Here is a 15,969-nt window from a genome sequence, read left to right as displayed (position 1 = left end):
ATTTAAATTAATAAAATACACGTCTTTCGTTTGTAATTATCTGTTTTATGGAAGTCAGCTGCTTCCAAGGAAAATATTAAATCAATTAATATCAAAAAGTGATGAACTTGAAATAACAAACATTACAGTAACATAAAAAAGAAATGAATTGAATTGGTCACTGAATGCACCACTGGTTTATCTCTTATCTGCAGGTTATTTTATTTAAAAAAAAAAAAAAATCTTAATAAATAAAAAAATATTGTAATGCAACAAAACCAAAAAATACAGCTGATGGAGTATCTGATATAGTACCTTTATAAATTTATAAATTATAATCAGAAAAGGAAAGTAAACATAATTTAATAGAATAAAACATGAGGGCCTTTTAGGTCTGGGATTACCTCTGACGGGGGACGGGTTGGATCCTGAATCTCTGCCCGGTTTGCTATCACGAAAGATCTGCGGCGGCTCTGGAGGAACTGAACACAACAACAAATACACAGACGACAACTATTTTGATAAATCAGTCTGGTGTTTGTAATCTATAAGCTTAATTTCTTACCTACAAAATCTAATAACTTAATATAATAACTTGGTGACACATTAAAAATTGTGGTACAAATATTATATATTAAGCTCCACTCAGACTGGATTTCTGTAGCTGCGTGTTACTCACATTTTCCCGTGGGTCTTCCGCCTGTGTGTGGGGAGTGATCTCTTCTGGAGGACTCTCCGGGCTACAAGTGGCAGTTAGAGGTTTAGTTAACTCAGCTAAGGAAACACAGTTTGAACAGTTGACCAATGACTCAAATATTTAAAACTCACCATCCGTGGAGACGGTGCTGACAGGCTGGCGACCTGAGGCCGGGGACAGACAGCAGGTGGCAGGTGTCTGGATGACACATGGTTATCCCTATTATCTACACACACACACACACACACACACACAGTTATTGTGAGCTAACTACAGTGTCCTGGAAGTGCCTTTCTCTGTCTCATTATGAATCTTTAGTTTCTGTAAGGACATTTTGAAAATCCCCATGATTGGTGGTTACTGTGACAACAGTGTTCATGAATCACTTATTCCTCCATTAGCCAGGGAATGGCACTGTGCTTTCAAGGCCAAACTGTAAACAATAGCTGAGAACAGATTACAACAATGGAGCAGAAAAAAAAACCCACCAATGCCCTCATCAAAAAGAAGAAATAAGAAGACTGACGAAAAAAAGCAGTGTAAAAACAAAGAATTGGACGAAGCCCGAGAGAAAACAAGGATAAATATCGGAGAGTCATTTCAGAGGTGGAGGGAGCTACTGGATTTGTAAGGACTCAAGGGTGATGCAGAGTTTGCAGCTTTTCTGCTGGACAAGCAAGCTTGATATGTGTTTAATTCTATGTTTTAAACACATGGCTATGGTGGCGGCGGTTACAGTAATACTCGCAATAGCGCATATGGCCACACAATGTTGCAGTCGAGCTACGTAGCTTGTTGCTAAATCTAGCATGTTAGCATATATGCTAACTCCGGTGTTTAGCTCTGTCTTTAAGACTACTGGTTAGCAAAAGTGGCTTTCAAGTGACCAGGCAGTTCTAACACTAGTTTGTGTTCAGTACGCTCTGAAGTGGTTGAATTGGTTTCAAGAAATAACGCTACTCATGCTTAAGAAAGGCAGCATGGCATTGCACTGGATAATGATTACCTGGTAACTATGTCTACTGCGATGTGAGGAATATTGTTTGTTACTCAGGATATCTACAGTGATCTGCGTGAGGCATTCATCATTGTTATTTGTTGTATTGGTCAGAAATTGAAAAATCAGGGCTTATGTTGTTGTTGTCATTTTGAATGCTCCATCTTGGTTATCTGTTACCATGGTAACAAGCCTGCTCGTGCACAGCGGGCTCCTCTGTGGGGAGGGGCTTTGAGGGCAGGGCTGCAGCGTAGCAGAGAGGAACAAGGAAGAATCTGGGAGCTGTACTCATTCAAATTTTTTGATTTAGTCCACTTTATTCTCAAAACTCCAGACTGCAGCTTTAATGAAAAACTACCCAGATGCTAACAACTGTCAAGTTAGCTATCACCCACCAATAAGCTAACCACTATCTACTACCCAGTAGTTTAACATTTTCTATAAACTAGCAACTATCCATGAGTTAACAACTATTCATAAGTTAACAAAATGAGCTTGCAACTATGCTAACAACTATCCATGAGCTAATAAGTATCCATGAACTACCAGCTATCCATAAACTAACAACTATGCTGACAACTATCCATCAGCTAACAGCAATGCTAACAACTATCCATGAGCAAAAAACTAACAACTGTATCAGACCCCCGCCCTCGGTGTTACCTATGTAGTCACTGTCTCCGATGGGCAGAGTGGGGCACAGATTGCGCACCATGTCCTCTGGAGGTTCAGATGGAGGAGGTTCATAATCGTTGGCCCCGTCTGGGTCATCATTTGGGGACTCGTAGTCTCCCCCGCTGCCCTCCTCATCACCGCTGTATGGACTCTCATAGTCATCATCAAACTCCTCATCATCCTGATGGAGTGAAGGAGAAACTTTGAAAACACTTGGCAACAACCTCATAACTGCACGGCACCACCCTTTAAACCACCTCTGTAAACAGCTGTAGCCAGATAATATCAAGTCCCAGAAAAATGTGCCTTTTCTTGTCTCATGTATGAAGTGGTACCCATTGGTAAACATGTGTTCTTTAAATACCAATAAAGGAATAAATATCAAAATGATTTTAAACTCAAGTTTTCCAGGTTAAAATAGACAGAAAAGAAAGAGGAAGAGAAAAATAACAAGAGAAAACAGATGAACATACAAACTCGTCTTCACCCCAGCCCTGAACATCCGTAGGCGTCTCTGCACAGAATAAATCAGCACATTAGCAGCTCACATGTAAAAATACTAATATCTATATATTTTTACATTTTATACAACCAAGATAAACCTTTTTTGATCCTCAGAGGGGAGATTGAGAGATTAGTAACATACACACATAATGTGAAAAAATCCACTCAGTTCATAAAATAAATAGAAACTGTAGAGTACTGTAAAGTACATACAATATACAGAAATGTTTAATACATATAAGCTTAGTGTGATACTTTGACATTTTTCCATCCAAATTTAATATAGAAATATGATGTTTTTAAAATATGGTGTAATATGACAGTATAACAGATCACCAAAATATGGTACAGTATTGGATATAAGATGTGGTGACATGTAGTAATAGTTTAACAGAATATATAGTTTAGCATAGCAATTAAGTATAAAACATAAAGTATAATATTGAATGAATATCATACATTTTTAATTTGCATTTAATATGTTTGGTTCATTTGCTAAAGCATATAAAAGCCATTGTTAAAATTAATAAACCTGCTATTTGATCCTCGAAGCGGAAAATAAATCCAAACAGATATATAAATAAATACTGTAAGGCAGATGCTTCGTACTTAATTTATGAAATTAATAAAGAGTTCCTACCTGGTTCATGATATTTGGGAGTTGTTCTGCAATGGAAAGACAGACATCTCGTGGGTTTCAAACGGTCGACTCTTCTTTAATAATTTCATCAGTGATTAAAAAAAGTGCATTATCTGTACTGCATGCAAATTTAAGCTGAGTACTTGCTCAGCCTCGTGTGGATGTTCTGTGTTTCTGCACGTCACTCTACAATCCTATCTTGTATCATGACAATAAAGGTGAAGCTTGTTTTAAATCAGTAAAGACACAATGACTGACTGACCTTTTACTGAACAGGCCTCTTCTTTCCTCCTTCTTGCTGATTTCAGTGCTGATCTTGGAGATCAACCTGAGGAGACGCAGACAGACACATCAATAGATTATTCACACCTCTATAAATAAATTATGATGTTATGTGCTAATGCCGTGAACCATTTTGAATCTGTCTGCCACCACATGTCCTCCATCTCGTCTCGTTTTCTTTGTTGTTAGCCACATATTAGCTAGATTGAGAGGCTAACACAGATGTTAGCCTGTTGGAGAAGCTAGCACAAATGTTAGCCTATTAAGGAAGCCAATGCATATGTGAGTTTTTTTTTACAGAAGCTAACACAAATGTTAGCCTGTTAGCTCATACAAATGTAAGCCCGTATAATCTAGTCCATTGGAGAAGCTAACACAGTTGTTAGCCTTTTTATGCTTCCCACCACCAAAACGATTAATGTCTCTGACTCATCAACAGTAAAACTGAACACCTGTCTTTTCTTGTGTATTATAGCTAATAAATTGTCTTCAGCTCTCCGTTGGCCTCTCACTCTATTAAAACCTCAAATTGAACAGCAACTGCTATTGACATTTTCTGTTTGATATGAATCAGCAGTTTGTCAGTACTCACGGGGCGTGAAGTTTGGGGAATTTTTGAAGGTCGTTATCGCTCAGATTCTGCAAAATAAACAGAGAAAGTGTCAAACATAACGCTGAGCTTATATTTTCAAATTTCCTCCTTCCTCTCCTCCTCCTCCGGCTTCACCTCTTTCCCCTGAATGTCAAACCTGTTGTTTTGAACTCACCACAAATCTGGAGCCGCTGATGGAGTTCTTCAAAACGACTTTGTCGCAGCCAGACAGACTCATCTGCACAGAAACACAGTGTTAGTAAACGCGGAGGCAGCAGGAGTTGAACCATGAACCTCAGCAGGGTAAATGGCCTTTTTCAAAGAAATTCCTTATTTATCTTGTATTAGCCCTCTGTCAAAAATACTCCACTCAGTACTCCAAAATGCTCCTGTCTCTTTAAGCCCCCCTCCCTTAAAGCTAATTCTCTTCTGGACAAACTGAGCTATTATGGCAATCCAGGCATCTGCGAAACTTAAGCTTTGATGCTAACTGTTCATTGCACAAACTAGACAGACCCTACAAAATAGGAGTGACGGTTGCGTATCTATAGCACTAAAGCATTAGAGTAACAGACTGACAGCAGTAGGTTTTTTAGATTGCAGCATGCCATTTCATGAATAAATTCACATCTGAAAGTTTTTTGGCGTTAGATAGCAACAAAAATTGGCAATTTGCACTCCACACCTGTTGGAGCCACTAACCAGTCAGCCAGCTATTCTTTCAGAGCCAGTGGTGAGCTGGCAGGAACTCTGTCCATTGACAGTCCTGCTAGTAGTCTGGTGCTGCTGGTAGACTAGAGGCTTTTATGTTGACTGATGGTTTTTTTAAATAATGTTTAAATACAGGAATAATGTCAGTTACACTCAACTCTTCCCCAACCTGGTTCTATGTGAAAAACAGTTCCAGTTGCTGTTGGTGATTTTCACAACCACCTTGTCAGAGGGTCCATTCTTGGGAATGGTGGGGTACTACAGAAGCTTCTGCAAAAACTTCTCGGCTGTTGTGGCCCCACTCACTGACTTGTTGAGTCCCAAAGTCTGTTTTCATTGGTCTCCGGACTGCAAGCGTGCATTCAACTGTGTAAAAGCTTTGTTGACAAATGCCCCCATACTCGCTGCGCCAGCCTTTGATCGGGCATTTAGACTTTTTGTAGATGCAAGTGATGCAGGAGCAGGTGCTGTCCTTCTTCAGGAGGGAGATGATGAGGTAGAGCATCCTGTATCATACTTCTCCAGGATGTTCAACTGCCACCAGCGGGTTTACTCCACCATTGAAAAAGAGGCTTTGACCCTCGTCCTGCCTCTTAAACACTTTGAGGTATATGTCGGCTTCCACGGTGTGCCAATGGTTATTTATACTGATCATAACCCGTTAGTGTTCATTGACCAAATGCAAAATACTAACCAGAGATTAATGTGTTGGTCCTTGTTCCTTCAGGCCTTTAATGTTGAAATCAGGCATGTAAGAAGGGGAGACAGTGTCCTAGCTGATGCATTATCGAGGTGTTCATAACCTGTGTTAATATCATTCATGGCTTCCTGTTATTTAACATCTTAAACGGCCCATTGCGAGCTGGCCCAGAGTTTCCCCTTTTGTTTGTTTTCTGCCTGGCTCTCCAACCTGTCTTTTCTTTATGTACAATTTCTGCTCCAGAGGGTCAGAGGGTCCATAACACTGTGACTCAGGCAATGAGTACAAGCCAATCAGAGGACGAGTGGGGCAGGTCATTCCTTCACCTGCCTGGGATCAACGGTCAATGTTACAGAGTTTCTGGTATAGCCAGTGGATAATGGGATACCCCTGCCAAGATTTCTTCTTCTATAATGCAGCTCATAATTTACACTTTAGACTGGAGAATGGAGCTGGAGTCGAGACATGACTTATCGCTATCTGTATATGAATGCATACATTTTTAAAAAGCTACTTAAAAGCCAAATCATCATCAGACGATTGCTGATGGGTTCTGAGATTGTACATTCAAACCAAAGCATTCAGCCTCTTTTGCTCTCTGTATGGGCTGTTTACCTGCATGCAACCAAGACCCACTCAAATGTGGCTGGCCAACACTATTCTGACCTCAGACAGAAACCAAAATCCTTCCGTTACCAAGATCTTTTATGCCTTGCTTACAGATTCTGATGCATTCATATACTATGGATGTAAAGACATCTACATACTACTTTAATGCTAGGAAAAAAAAACAAAACACAAAATGTGATGATTATCAGGCAAGTTCTGCGGTTATAAGGCGGTATAAGATGTTTTTGCTAATCTGAAAGATGCTTGCATGCTAACACCAAGGCCTGTTTACAACTGCCAACAGGGTTAGGGTTAGGCAAGAAACTGAAACCATCTGGACCTATAGAAGATCAGCACATGTGCTGTGGTAATGTCAGCTGTATTCTCTTTACAGGCACTTTTTTGTTAAATAAAGTATGCCGAATTAGCTGTTAGCAGTTCCTGTTTGCAGTCTACTTGTGGATATTTAGACAACTATCACTGGATTACTTTGATACTGAAGAAAACTTAGAAACATGATGATTCTAAGGCAAGGTCTGAATGGTCTATTTTCTTTTTTTTCTGAATGGTCTCTATTTTATCCAAGTGAATTTCTGGATGTTTATTTTGGATGGACATCAGAGATAATGACATCCTCAGGAAGTGTGAGTCACACTGGATGTTATCAATATTTGTCTCATGTCAGTGTGTTCATATTTGACTCAGTTATGACTCTTTGAAGGAGTCACATTTTTTACTCTAATGTCTCCTCTTTAACTCTTCACAGCCCCCTGAGGAAGCTTCAGTCTGCTGAACATCTACATTTGGTTAAAATGTTGTCCTGAAAGATGAGTAAACTTGTGTTGAACTGGATGCAAAGACTCCACAGATAACAGCCATTACAACAAAAGGGAACCAATTTCTTCCCCAAATTCGGACGAAGCCTTGAATGTTCTTTAACTGCAGCAAGTTTCAAGTTTCAGTTAAATGAAAGAAGGACAAGCAAGGACAGGAAGGAATGAAGGAGGGAGGGAAGGAAGGAAGGAAGGAGGACAGAGTATGGATTGAGGTCTCACCCTCTTCAGGTAGTCTGCCAGCTGCTGTGGGCTCCACCCCATCACCTCAGACCTGGACGGCACTCGGTCAGAGCTCATCCTGCGTCCTACTCACTTCTCAAAGACACGTTGTCCGTCCGGCTGGTGTCAAACCTGAAAACTTCTGCTCTAAAAAGAGGAGGCCAACATCACCTAGATATGAGTTTGCCGTCACCGTCTTTAGATGTTTTAATTCTCCCAGTCTTGTTGTCTGTCCTGCTGCTCGTCTTTAGTTGGATGTCCACCGTTCGATTGTGTGACAGCCCCGTTCCTCACCAGTCCTTCCTGCGAAAACGTAAAAAACAAACTTCTCATAAAGACTTACAGAGAATCAAAAAAAAAGCCAACTGTCTTCAGAAAGTTTTACTTCCTCAAATCAACCCACCACTTTCTATCTCTCCAAAAGTCTTTCCAAGCAAAGAAACCAGAGAGAAGAAAGCAAAGCGCAGACAAACATGCCACTGAGGAACCAATATGGCTTCCTTCTTTCTTTCTCTCTCTCTCCCTTCCACTCGTTCTAAGTGGCTATCTCTTAACCTCTCTTTCCTCCATCCTCTCTCTCTCTCTCTCTCTTTCTCAGAGGAAGTGACTGTGCAGAGGGGGGGATGAAGGCAGCATCCTCCTCCTCCCCTCGTCTGACCACAGAGCGGAACAGATGCAGCAGTTGCACCCACTCGCTGCAGCTCGGCGGCTGACAAGAAACTGTTGAAAAAAAAAAGAGAAGAAGAAACTCTGACTCTAGATCAGTTTCTGAGTTCAGTCTGATTGTTGCAACATTTCTACACTAAACTCAGGTCAGTTAAATTCACATTCACAAGTTTTCGGGGCAAAGTGCAACTTTGATGAAGTTTGACGAATGGTACACAACACTGTTTGAAGTGCTGCACTTAAAGGGACAGTTCACCCAAAATCAAAAACATATTTTATCTCTTACCCGGAGTGCTGTTTAAACAGAGTTTTGTGAGATATCAGCCAAACAGATGTCAGCCTTCTCTCCAATAGAAAACTAAACAGTAATGTCTCTTTCCAGAAATCCTGACCCAGTTACTGAAGATAATCCACAGACTTTTTTCGTGAACAGTTTCATGTCAGACATTCTCTATGCTGCACTTCTCCCCAACACCATGCATCTAAATATGGACTCGAGGCTAAGCTCCAAATTCCAGCCACTTAACATGACTTCTTGTTGGTTGTGGTGTTCTCCTTTTTGGAGAATTTTCAATACAGATAAAGAATAAATATATAACATGACTTGTGGCACTGTTGGACTAACAAACCTAAGTCGAGGAACAGATGCCAGTGTGTTTGATCAACAAGTGACCCTGGTGGCATTAGTTGGCAGACAGCAGCCAGAGCTAGAGCTGGCAGACAGATTGTTTTTTTTTTTAAGAAAAAAAAACAAAAAACTTTTGGGATTAAAAAAAAAAGTGGATTTGTGTTTACTTCTCTGGGCAGCAGGCCCCGGAGCAGTTGAAATCCACTGTAATGTATTGTATCTGTACTAGTTGGTTGCTGAATGGAGGAGAAATGTAAAATACTTCATGAGCGTACAGAGAAGAGATGGAAGGAAAGAACTTACTGAAGAGGAAGGAGAACATGTGAAATAAAAAAGGTGATATCTCCGGTTCTACTGTATCTATCTTATCATTTGTTGTTTTTTGAAACCATCCATACTGAGACCAACACTTTTATAAGCATGTAATGTTAAATCAGTGGACTGCCTTTTATAACCTGCCACTTACACACATTCAATACATCAGATGATATGCAGCTTTCTCTGGAGCCACAAAAAGCTTGATATAACTGTTTCACATTTGCAGAACTCCCCAGGACCTGTAAGCACACTTAACTATTTTAGCTCATCTTTTTTTAAGAGCGTCAGAGGAAAAACCCTCCACTGCTTCCTCCTCTGGTGTGATGTCACATGACCGGCTGCTTATGAAACTGCACCTGATAACAGCTCAGGCATGACGGGAACCAACACAGTCATCATAAACACTAACAGACCTTCAGGGATGGGGGTTCTGGAGGAGGCAGAACCAGCTCACAGGTGGATTTAAAGGCCACCCCATGTCCTGGTGAATCAGAGACTTCCAGTCTGATGGTCGAGGTGCATTCTGGGAAAGCAGATCCCAAAATAAATCACCACTTGCAGAAGTGGCGGTCACAGCTGATGGTAACAGCAACACTGCAGAGTTAATATGCAAATATGGTTGAGCTTAGCTTCACATGGTGTCTAAACTAACCTCATGTTCACATTCATGCCTCATTAATCCTAAAACTCTTTCATTAGTTAATGAGAAGAAGAATGTATTAAATGTATATACCGGTAATGTTCTGTAGTTCTCTAAACAGCATTGCAAATTAAATCCTGCTTCTCTTTCTGCTAGAATGGAAATGATCAAACATTCCAGCTTTATACAGTCTGCATGACTCAATGCTATGGAGCCCCTAAATTCCCATAAGGTGACATTTTCTATCTTGCGCATATATGGCCTTAAAACACCTACAATGCCAACAATTAATCTGCTAATTGTGGTGATGAAGGATACGATTACATAATTTGTCAATAATACTTTGGACACACAAGACAACAAAATATAATTCCCTGGGTCCAGTTTGCTGAATCTTTTAACAATCGGCACAACCATGAAATACAGACTAAATGCAGTAAATACTACAAGATCTGTCCCCCCAGTGATTAATGCAACAAATTACACTGTTAATGCTGATGCATCAATGTTTGAGCAGCATTTTACTGCACCTATCTGCACCGGGTGGAGAGGGTTTGAGGTACTTTATATATAGCTATCAAGTTTAGTCCAATAGTAGAGCTCCTCCACCAGATAAGTCTAAGGAGTCATCAGATTATTAATGGAACAGCAGGGGTACACAAACTTGTTATAAGTCTCTGGACTTTTCTCCGTTTGATTTTTGGATTAAATATTTTTTTTTATCATTTTCAACAGTTATTCAAATTAAACCTTGCAAAAAAGTTTGGAGAGAAAGGTCTCCTTAACATTTCAGACATGTTTTAACATGAAAGCACTATTAAATGATTGTTGTGAGGGATCATGCACCTTGTTTAATCAAACCCAGAGCCGTGACTATTAGTCCATAAATCAACTGAAAGAAAACTAGTTGCCAATTATTTTAATAATCAATTGATCGTTTGTTATGTATAAAGCAAACACGTCAAACATTTTCTGGTTTCAGCTTCTTAAATGTGAGAATGTACTGCTTTTTCCAGAGTCTTTGAGTTTTGGACTGTTGGTTGGACAAAAGAAGCATTCTGAAAATGTCACTGTGATCTGGGAAATACTAATGAGCATCACAATGTTCTGACATCTCATAAACAATGAATCGATTAATCATGAAAATAATCGGCAGATATATTGATAGTGAAAATATTTGCAACCTTATGATTTTTTTATTTATTTATTATTATTTTTTTGTTAAGTAGCCAGTGACTAAAGCTGTCTGTGCCACTGTGGTCCTGTGAGCTTTGATATTGACTGTATGAATGAGGAAATGAAAGGTTGTGTCAGACAGAAACTTGTTTGGGTTGCTTCAAAGAAAATATGCCAGCAGGCAGAACAAAATTAACATGGTAGCTGACATAAAGTTAGAGTCAGTCAACGGTTCTGAAAATGTAGTTTCTCTCAATTCAGATTTAACAAAGTCAGATATTTCACTGAGCCTCAGACCCAAAGCTCAAGTTCAGGACAAATAACCCTTCCCACTGTCACACAATTTTTCTTAAACACAGGTTTTAATCTCAATGAGACATAATGAACTCATGAATTTGTTTTTTCTTTCCATGGTCAGACAATGCAATCTGTGTTTCAGTGAGAATACTTCATGTTCAATGCGGTACGTCTGTATGATGTGCTGCAGGCGCCTCAGTCCAGTCGAGCGTTTAGAGGAAAGACTACAAACTTCCTCTTCTTCTTCCTGTTAATCAAACTCAGTTTCAAGTCACAGAACCAACAACAACACAACTTCTTTCACAACCAGAATGACAGCTGAAAGAAAAGAAAAAACTAGTCTGGTTGTTTCTCAGTTATATTATACATGCACGCAAACCACAGCAACAATTAGTCGACTGAAATACAATGAATAACTTATTTTCGAGTCATTTTCAGGCAAAAACCTACAGCTTACAGGTTAAAATGTAAGATTGTGTGCTGTGTTTGGTCTCAAATGACTTTAAACTGGATATTTTGTGTTTTGGATGGACATTATGAGACATTACAGGAGACCGTCTTGTCTTCCGGGATATTGTGAAACGAATTACGTTGACATTTATGGGTTTTTCCTCCTGCTTGAGCGAATACAAGACACCGGGCTCATCAGATCCTGATAAGAACTAAAGTGAGAGCTGTGTTTGTACCATCCACATAGTCAAAGTTGGCTCCATTAGACCGTGAACTTCTATCCACAGAGGAGCAGTTTGCAGCTGATGTGGTTTCATTATTTTACATCCATTAAAAATCAACATTTACTTCATAATGATACGCTAAACCAAAACTCTTGTATATTACCAGTGTAAGTATTGATGTAATTTATTTATTTTATATATGACAGAATCAACTCGAGAATAGTTGCGACATGCCCACATTTACATTTTAAACACTAACCATGTCTCCTGCTTGTGAATCTAGGTCAGTAGTCCATCCCTTTTCTCCTCCAACATGTTTTGGTGATGTGTTCATTACCACAAACTGCAGTGTAGCAGCTGATAAATTGGAGAACAACCAATTAGAAAGAAAAATCAGTGTGTTTATTACAATCTGAATTTCTCCAACAAACTGCATCCTGATACAACAGACAAGTTCCTGGACATCAACAATAAAACTAACTACTGCAGTTGTTTGAGCTTTTCTTTCTTCTTGGCCTCAAAAATAAAAGATTTAACAAGTTAAAATGAAATGAAGATATTCATGATTCAGTTCTTGCCAGAAACTCTTAAGTACTTTTAATTTCTCCCAATCCATGTCCACCGTAGACTCTTATAGTCTTGATATCCAAAATTTTGTTTTCAACTGAGGATTTTTGATTTTTGATACGTGAAGAATCTTTTACTTATTTAAATGTATTTTTGTATGAAAATGATGAGCTAAAATCATTTCTTCATGTGTTTTTAATTAATAACTTCCATGACCTTTAATGTGTCGCAGTCATTTTCTTACCAACATCAAGGAAACTTTTGCAGCTTTTTTTGGTCTCATTTTTGCCTTTCTATCCACCACCCCCGTAATTTTTAAGCTTTTCGTTCAGCAGCTTCAATTGGGACTGACAAGTGAACCTTTACATTAAAATCCAAACCAAAAGTCCTGTCTTACTATCTAGCCTATGACCTGCTGGTTTATTTAAAAAAAAAAAAAAAAAATACAAAACTTTTTCTGACAGGGAGCTGCTGAATTAAAGATTGCATCAGAACTGACAGAGCGATGGATGAAACTACCAAAATAAAAGCCTGGTCATATAAAAGACAGAATTTACTCCAGTTTTAAAGTCTGAACCCAGTCTGTGGAATAATGTCTTCAGGCTGCAGCAGGACTCCTCCTTGCAGTGTTTACAGTCTCATTCTGATCCGAAGCTCCAGCTGACAGAGGGTGTCAGAGCTTAAACCAGTTTCCTGTCCTGGTGCGTGGTGGTCCTCATGGTGACGTTGAGCTGCAGAGTGTCAGTGACTCTTCTTGGATGAGCCGAATCCAGAAAAACCCATCACAGCTGCCATCTCATCGTCCTCCTCAAAGTCAACATCATCCTCCGCCCGACGCTTCCTCTCTTTCTGCTTCTCCTTCTTGTAGGCCTTCGCCTTCTCCTCCTGAGGAAAAAAGAAAAACGGGAAACATTTCAATAGCTAATCTTGAAGACACAACACTCAGAGCATCATCACTTCTTGTCCAGGAGGCAGCGTGTCCCTTCCCTCCTCACCTCCTCCCGCAGCTCCTTCATGCGCTCCTCAAAATCGTACTCCTTCTGCTTCTCCTCCATCTTCTTCTTGTTCACCTCAAAACGTTTCTTCACCTGATCCAGAGACGAGCGCTCGACTCGCATTGACATCCCCAGGTTCCTCTGATCTGCTCACACACACACACACACACATGCACTTGTATAAAAACAGTTAACGTGTTTATCATCACAGTCACGTCACCGATATGAACCCACGTTTCTTCCCGTTGATGTGATCCAGGAAGTTGATGGAGTCTTTCACTACACAGTCACAGACGTTGCAGTAATAACTGGAAGAAAAGACAACAGGCAGTCAGAACAAGGCTAAAATTTAAGATATGTGCCATTAAATCTGGGACTGAGGACAGCATCTGATTTAGTAAGGATGAAACCCTTCGTACCCGCCCATCTCAGCCTGAGGAGTAGTCTTTGTGATGACGATGGTCTTCCCCAGTTTGGACTCCAGGTCCACCTTGTAGTCTCTGTGACGCAGGAGGTCCCGCTTGACTGGTGGGGCGGTTTTCCCTTAGAGAGCAAGGAGAAATCAGTCAATCGTGAAAACTACTAATTATGATTAATTAAACAATGTAGATTTTCCATTTCCACAACTGATGTTTTGATTTCTCCAACGTGAAGATTCAGACTTAATCACCAGTTTTTTTTGTACACTTTGGGGTTACACAACATTTATTTATTCATTTATTTTTTGTTATTGTCTTTGGGAAGAGTAATTGGGAAAACATCCGAGAAAGACAATAGTAATTATAGCAAATTAAGGGAAAAACATTTACAAGTATTTCCACATGTACAAGAGAGACAAAAAAGGAAGAAAGAAGAGGAGTACAGAAAGACAAAATCTATGATGCCTCTATTAATCATTTCCTGTAAGTTTGCTGAACATGATGAACTAAAACTATATTCAGCAGATGACTAAAACAACTTTCTATACATTTTATCTTCTCACCATCTCTCCTCTCTCTGTCCCTCTCCTCAGCCAATCGTTTCTGAGCAAGATTTTCATACTCGTCTTTGTCCCACTTCCGACGGAAGTCATTTTTACTTGACTAGAAGAAAAAAAGAGAAAAACAGAGTCAGGAAAAAGTTTCAAATTATACATTAACATGTTGTGTCATGGAAAATACACAGCAATTGGCAGCCATATATAACAGGACTGTATTTTGTCAGGTTAAAATGTTTACACTATGCACTTTAAGTACATTCTATATGATACTGCTCTATGTCTTGATAGCAGGCATTTGTCAACACAGATGAAACAGGTATATCTAATATGAAACGAGAGTGTTCTGTTGATGTGATTGTGATGATGACGCTTTTATTATTGAGGGATATGGCCGTAAATCTCATTGTTGTATGTGCTCGCGGATCACAGGCAACATTTAACTGTGTTTCTTTGTATTTCATCGATGTTGGTGGACAAAAAATAAACAAACTATCAGCGAAGAGTTTATGAAGCAGCATAATAACGTGAAGAAAACGTTGGCAAAACTGAAATAAAACCGGAATGTTTTTGCTTTGTTTTGATTGGACTAAGTTGGCTAGCTAGTCCGTTAGCTGCTAGCTAACGAGCCGGCGTTAGAGACGGGTTGTGAAACTAGTTAAACAGATTAAGTCTCAACCGTTAGCATCCCTGTTAAATAAATACATCCCGTCTGAAGTCAGAGTCACGAAACAATCGAGTAATTGTACTTTTTTAACACAAAAACAAAGCTCAGATGAGGAACTTACCCCACTGCCTGACGCCATCTTGTTCATTCAGTCACAAAATACGGCTGTCGTAAAATCAGAGTTGGTCTTTAATAAGTGGACACCGCCACCTGCTGGAGCGGAGAGACACGGAGGGGAGTTAAACACTGGATTCTAATCTTCTCTGTAAAAACCAGAAAAGCCAACTAACAACAATAATCTCACAGAAACAACAATATTATATATAGGCTACTATATACACAACAATGTTGGAGAATGACTGAAATCAGTATGTTGAAGATATACCATAGTATTGTATGAAATAATAGAGAGAAGAAGAAAGAACGTGTGCCAGGGTATCCCCCCTCCCCAACATTTTTTTACATACAACATACATACAAACATAAAGTAAATCTAATCATGTAATGAAAATAATGACTGGAACAAAAACTATGAATTTGTTTAGATAAGAAAATTAAAAATAAAGCATACTGTAGATACTGAGTTTATTTTTCAGGTAGGGGTACTTGAGGTTTTCCATTTTATGCTATTTTAGCCTATATCTTTATATATTTCATGTATAATATCCTATTAACTGTTTACAATTACAACATCAACATCCGTTCTGAGAAGACAGCACTTTAAGGTACTTCTGATATGGGCTACTTCTGTTAAAGTATTTTACACTGTGATATTCTACTTTTACTAAAGCATTTAACTTCTTTGTCACTGATAACAGTAGACTTGTAGTCTATACCTGAGTAAGGTTACTGACCGTCCTTCCTCCATTATCATCATCTGCCCACCTTTTCACCAGACCGGATGCGGGTGCCCGGGTGAAGCAT

At 39.4% G+C, this 15,969-nt stretch overlaps 2 protein-coding genes across 3 annotated transcripts in view; both read right to left on the bottom strand.

The window, feature by feature from the left end:
• Window positions 1-8,013, bottom strand: part of lcp2a (lymphocyte cytosolic protein 2a) — a 13,337-nt gene extending 5,324 nt beyond the window's left edge. Inside the window, exons 1-11 of one of the 2 annotated variants that reach the window (XM_037120376.1) lie at window positions 7,845-8,013; window positions 7,442-7,744; window positions 4,542-4,604; window positions 4,367-4,413; window positions 3,755-3,820; window positions 3,493-3,518; window positions 2,822-2,862; window positions 2,337-2,529; window positions 808-902; window positions 659-719; window positions 384-461 (exon numbers count right to left, since the gene is read on the bottom strand). In XM_037120376.1, the coding sequence (XP_036976271.1) occupies window positions 384-461; window positions 659-719; window positions 808-902; window positions 2,337-2,529; window positions 2,822-2,862; window positions 3,493-3,518; window positions 3,755-3,820; window positions 4,367-4,413; window positions 4,542-4,604; window positions 7,442-7,519 (748 nt within the window). In that variant the 5' untranslated portion in view covers window positions 7,520-7,744; window positions 7,845-8,013. Of the gene's footprint in view, window positions 1-383; window positions 462-658; window positions 720-807; window positions 903-2,336; window positions 2,530-2,821; window positions 2,863-3,492; window positions 3,519-3,754; window positions 3,821-3,903; window positions 4,046-4,366; window positions 4,414-4,541; window positions 4,605-7,441; window positions 7,745-7,844 lie in introns of those variants that run through there. The other variant, XM_037120377.1, reaches the window with a different exon arrangement.
• Window positions 8,014-11,974: 3,961 nt separating this feature from the next.
• zmat2 (zinc finger, matrin-type 2) lies at window positions 11,975-15,255 on the bottom strand. The gene is made up of 6 exons (XM_037119959.1): window positions 15,167-15,255; window positions 14,385-14,484; window positions 13,822-13,945; window positions 13,637-13,710; window positions 13,403-13,548; window positions 11,975-13,292 (listed from the first exon to the last, which is right to left on the bottom strand). Exons 1-6 carry the CDS (start codon window positions 15,191-15,193, stop codon window positions 13,149-13,151), a joined length of 615 nt encoding a protein of 204 aa, XP_036975854.1. The 5' UTR covers window positions 15,194-15,255; the 3' UTR covers window positions 11,975-13,148.
• Between the last annotated feature and the right edge of the window lie 714 nt (window positions 15,256-15,969).

This window comes from Acanthopagrus latus, chromosome 13 (assembly GCF_904848185.1).
Source record: "Acanthopagrus latus isolate v.2019 chromosome 13, fAcaLat1.1, whole genome shotgun sequence".
NCBI classification, from domain to species: domain Eukaryota; kingdom Metazoa; phylum Chordata; class Actinopteri; order Spariformes; family Sparidae; genus Acanthopagrus; species Acanthopagrus latus.
Note: the sequence above shows the minus strand (reverse complement) of the source record. Positions and strands in the feature narration are given on the sequence as shown.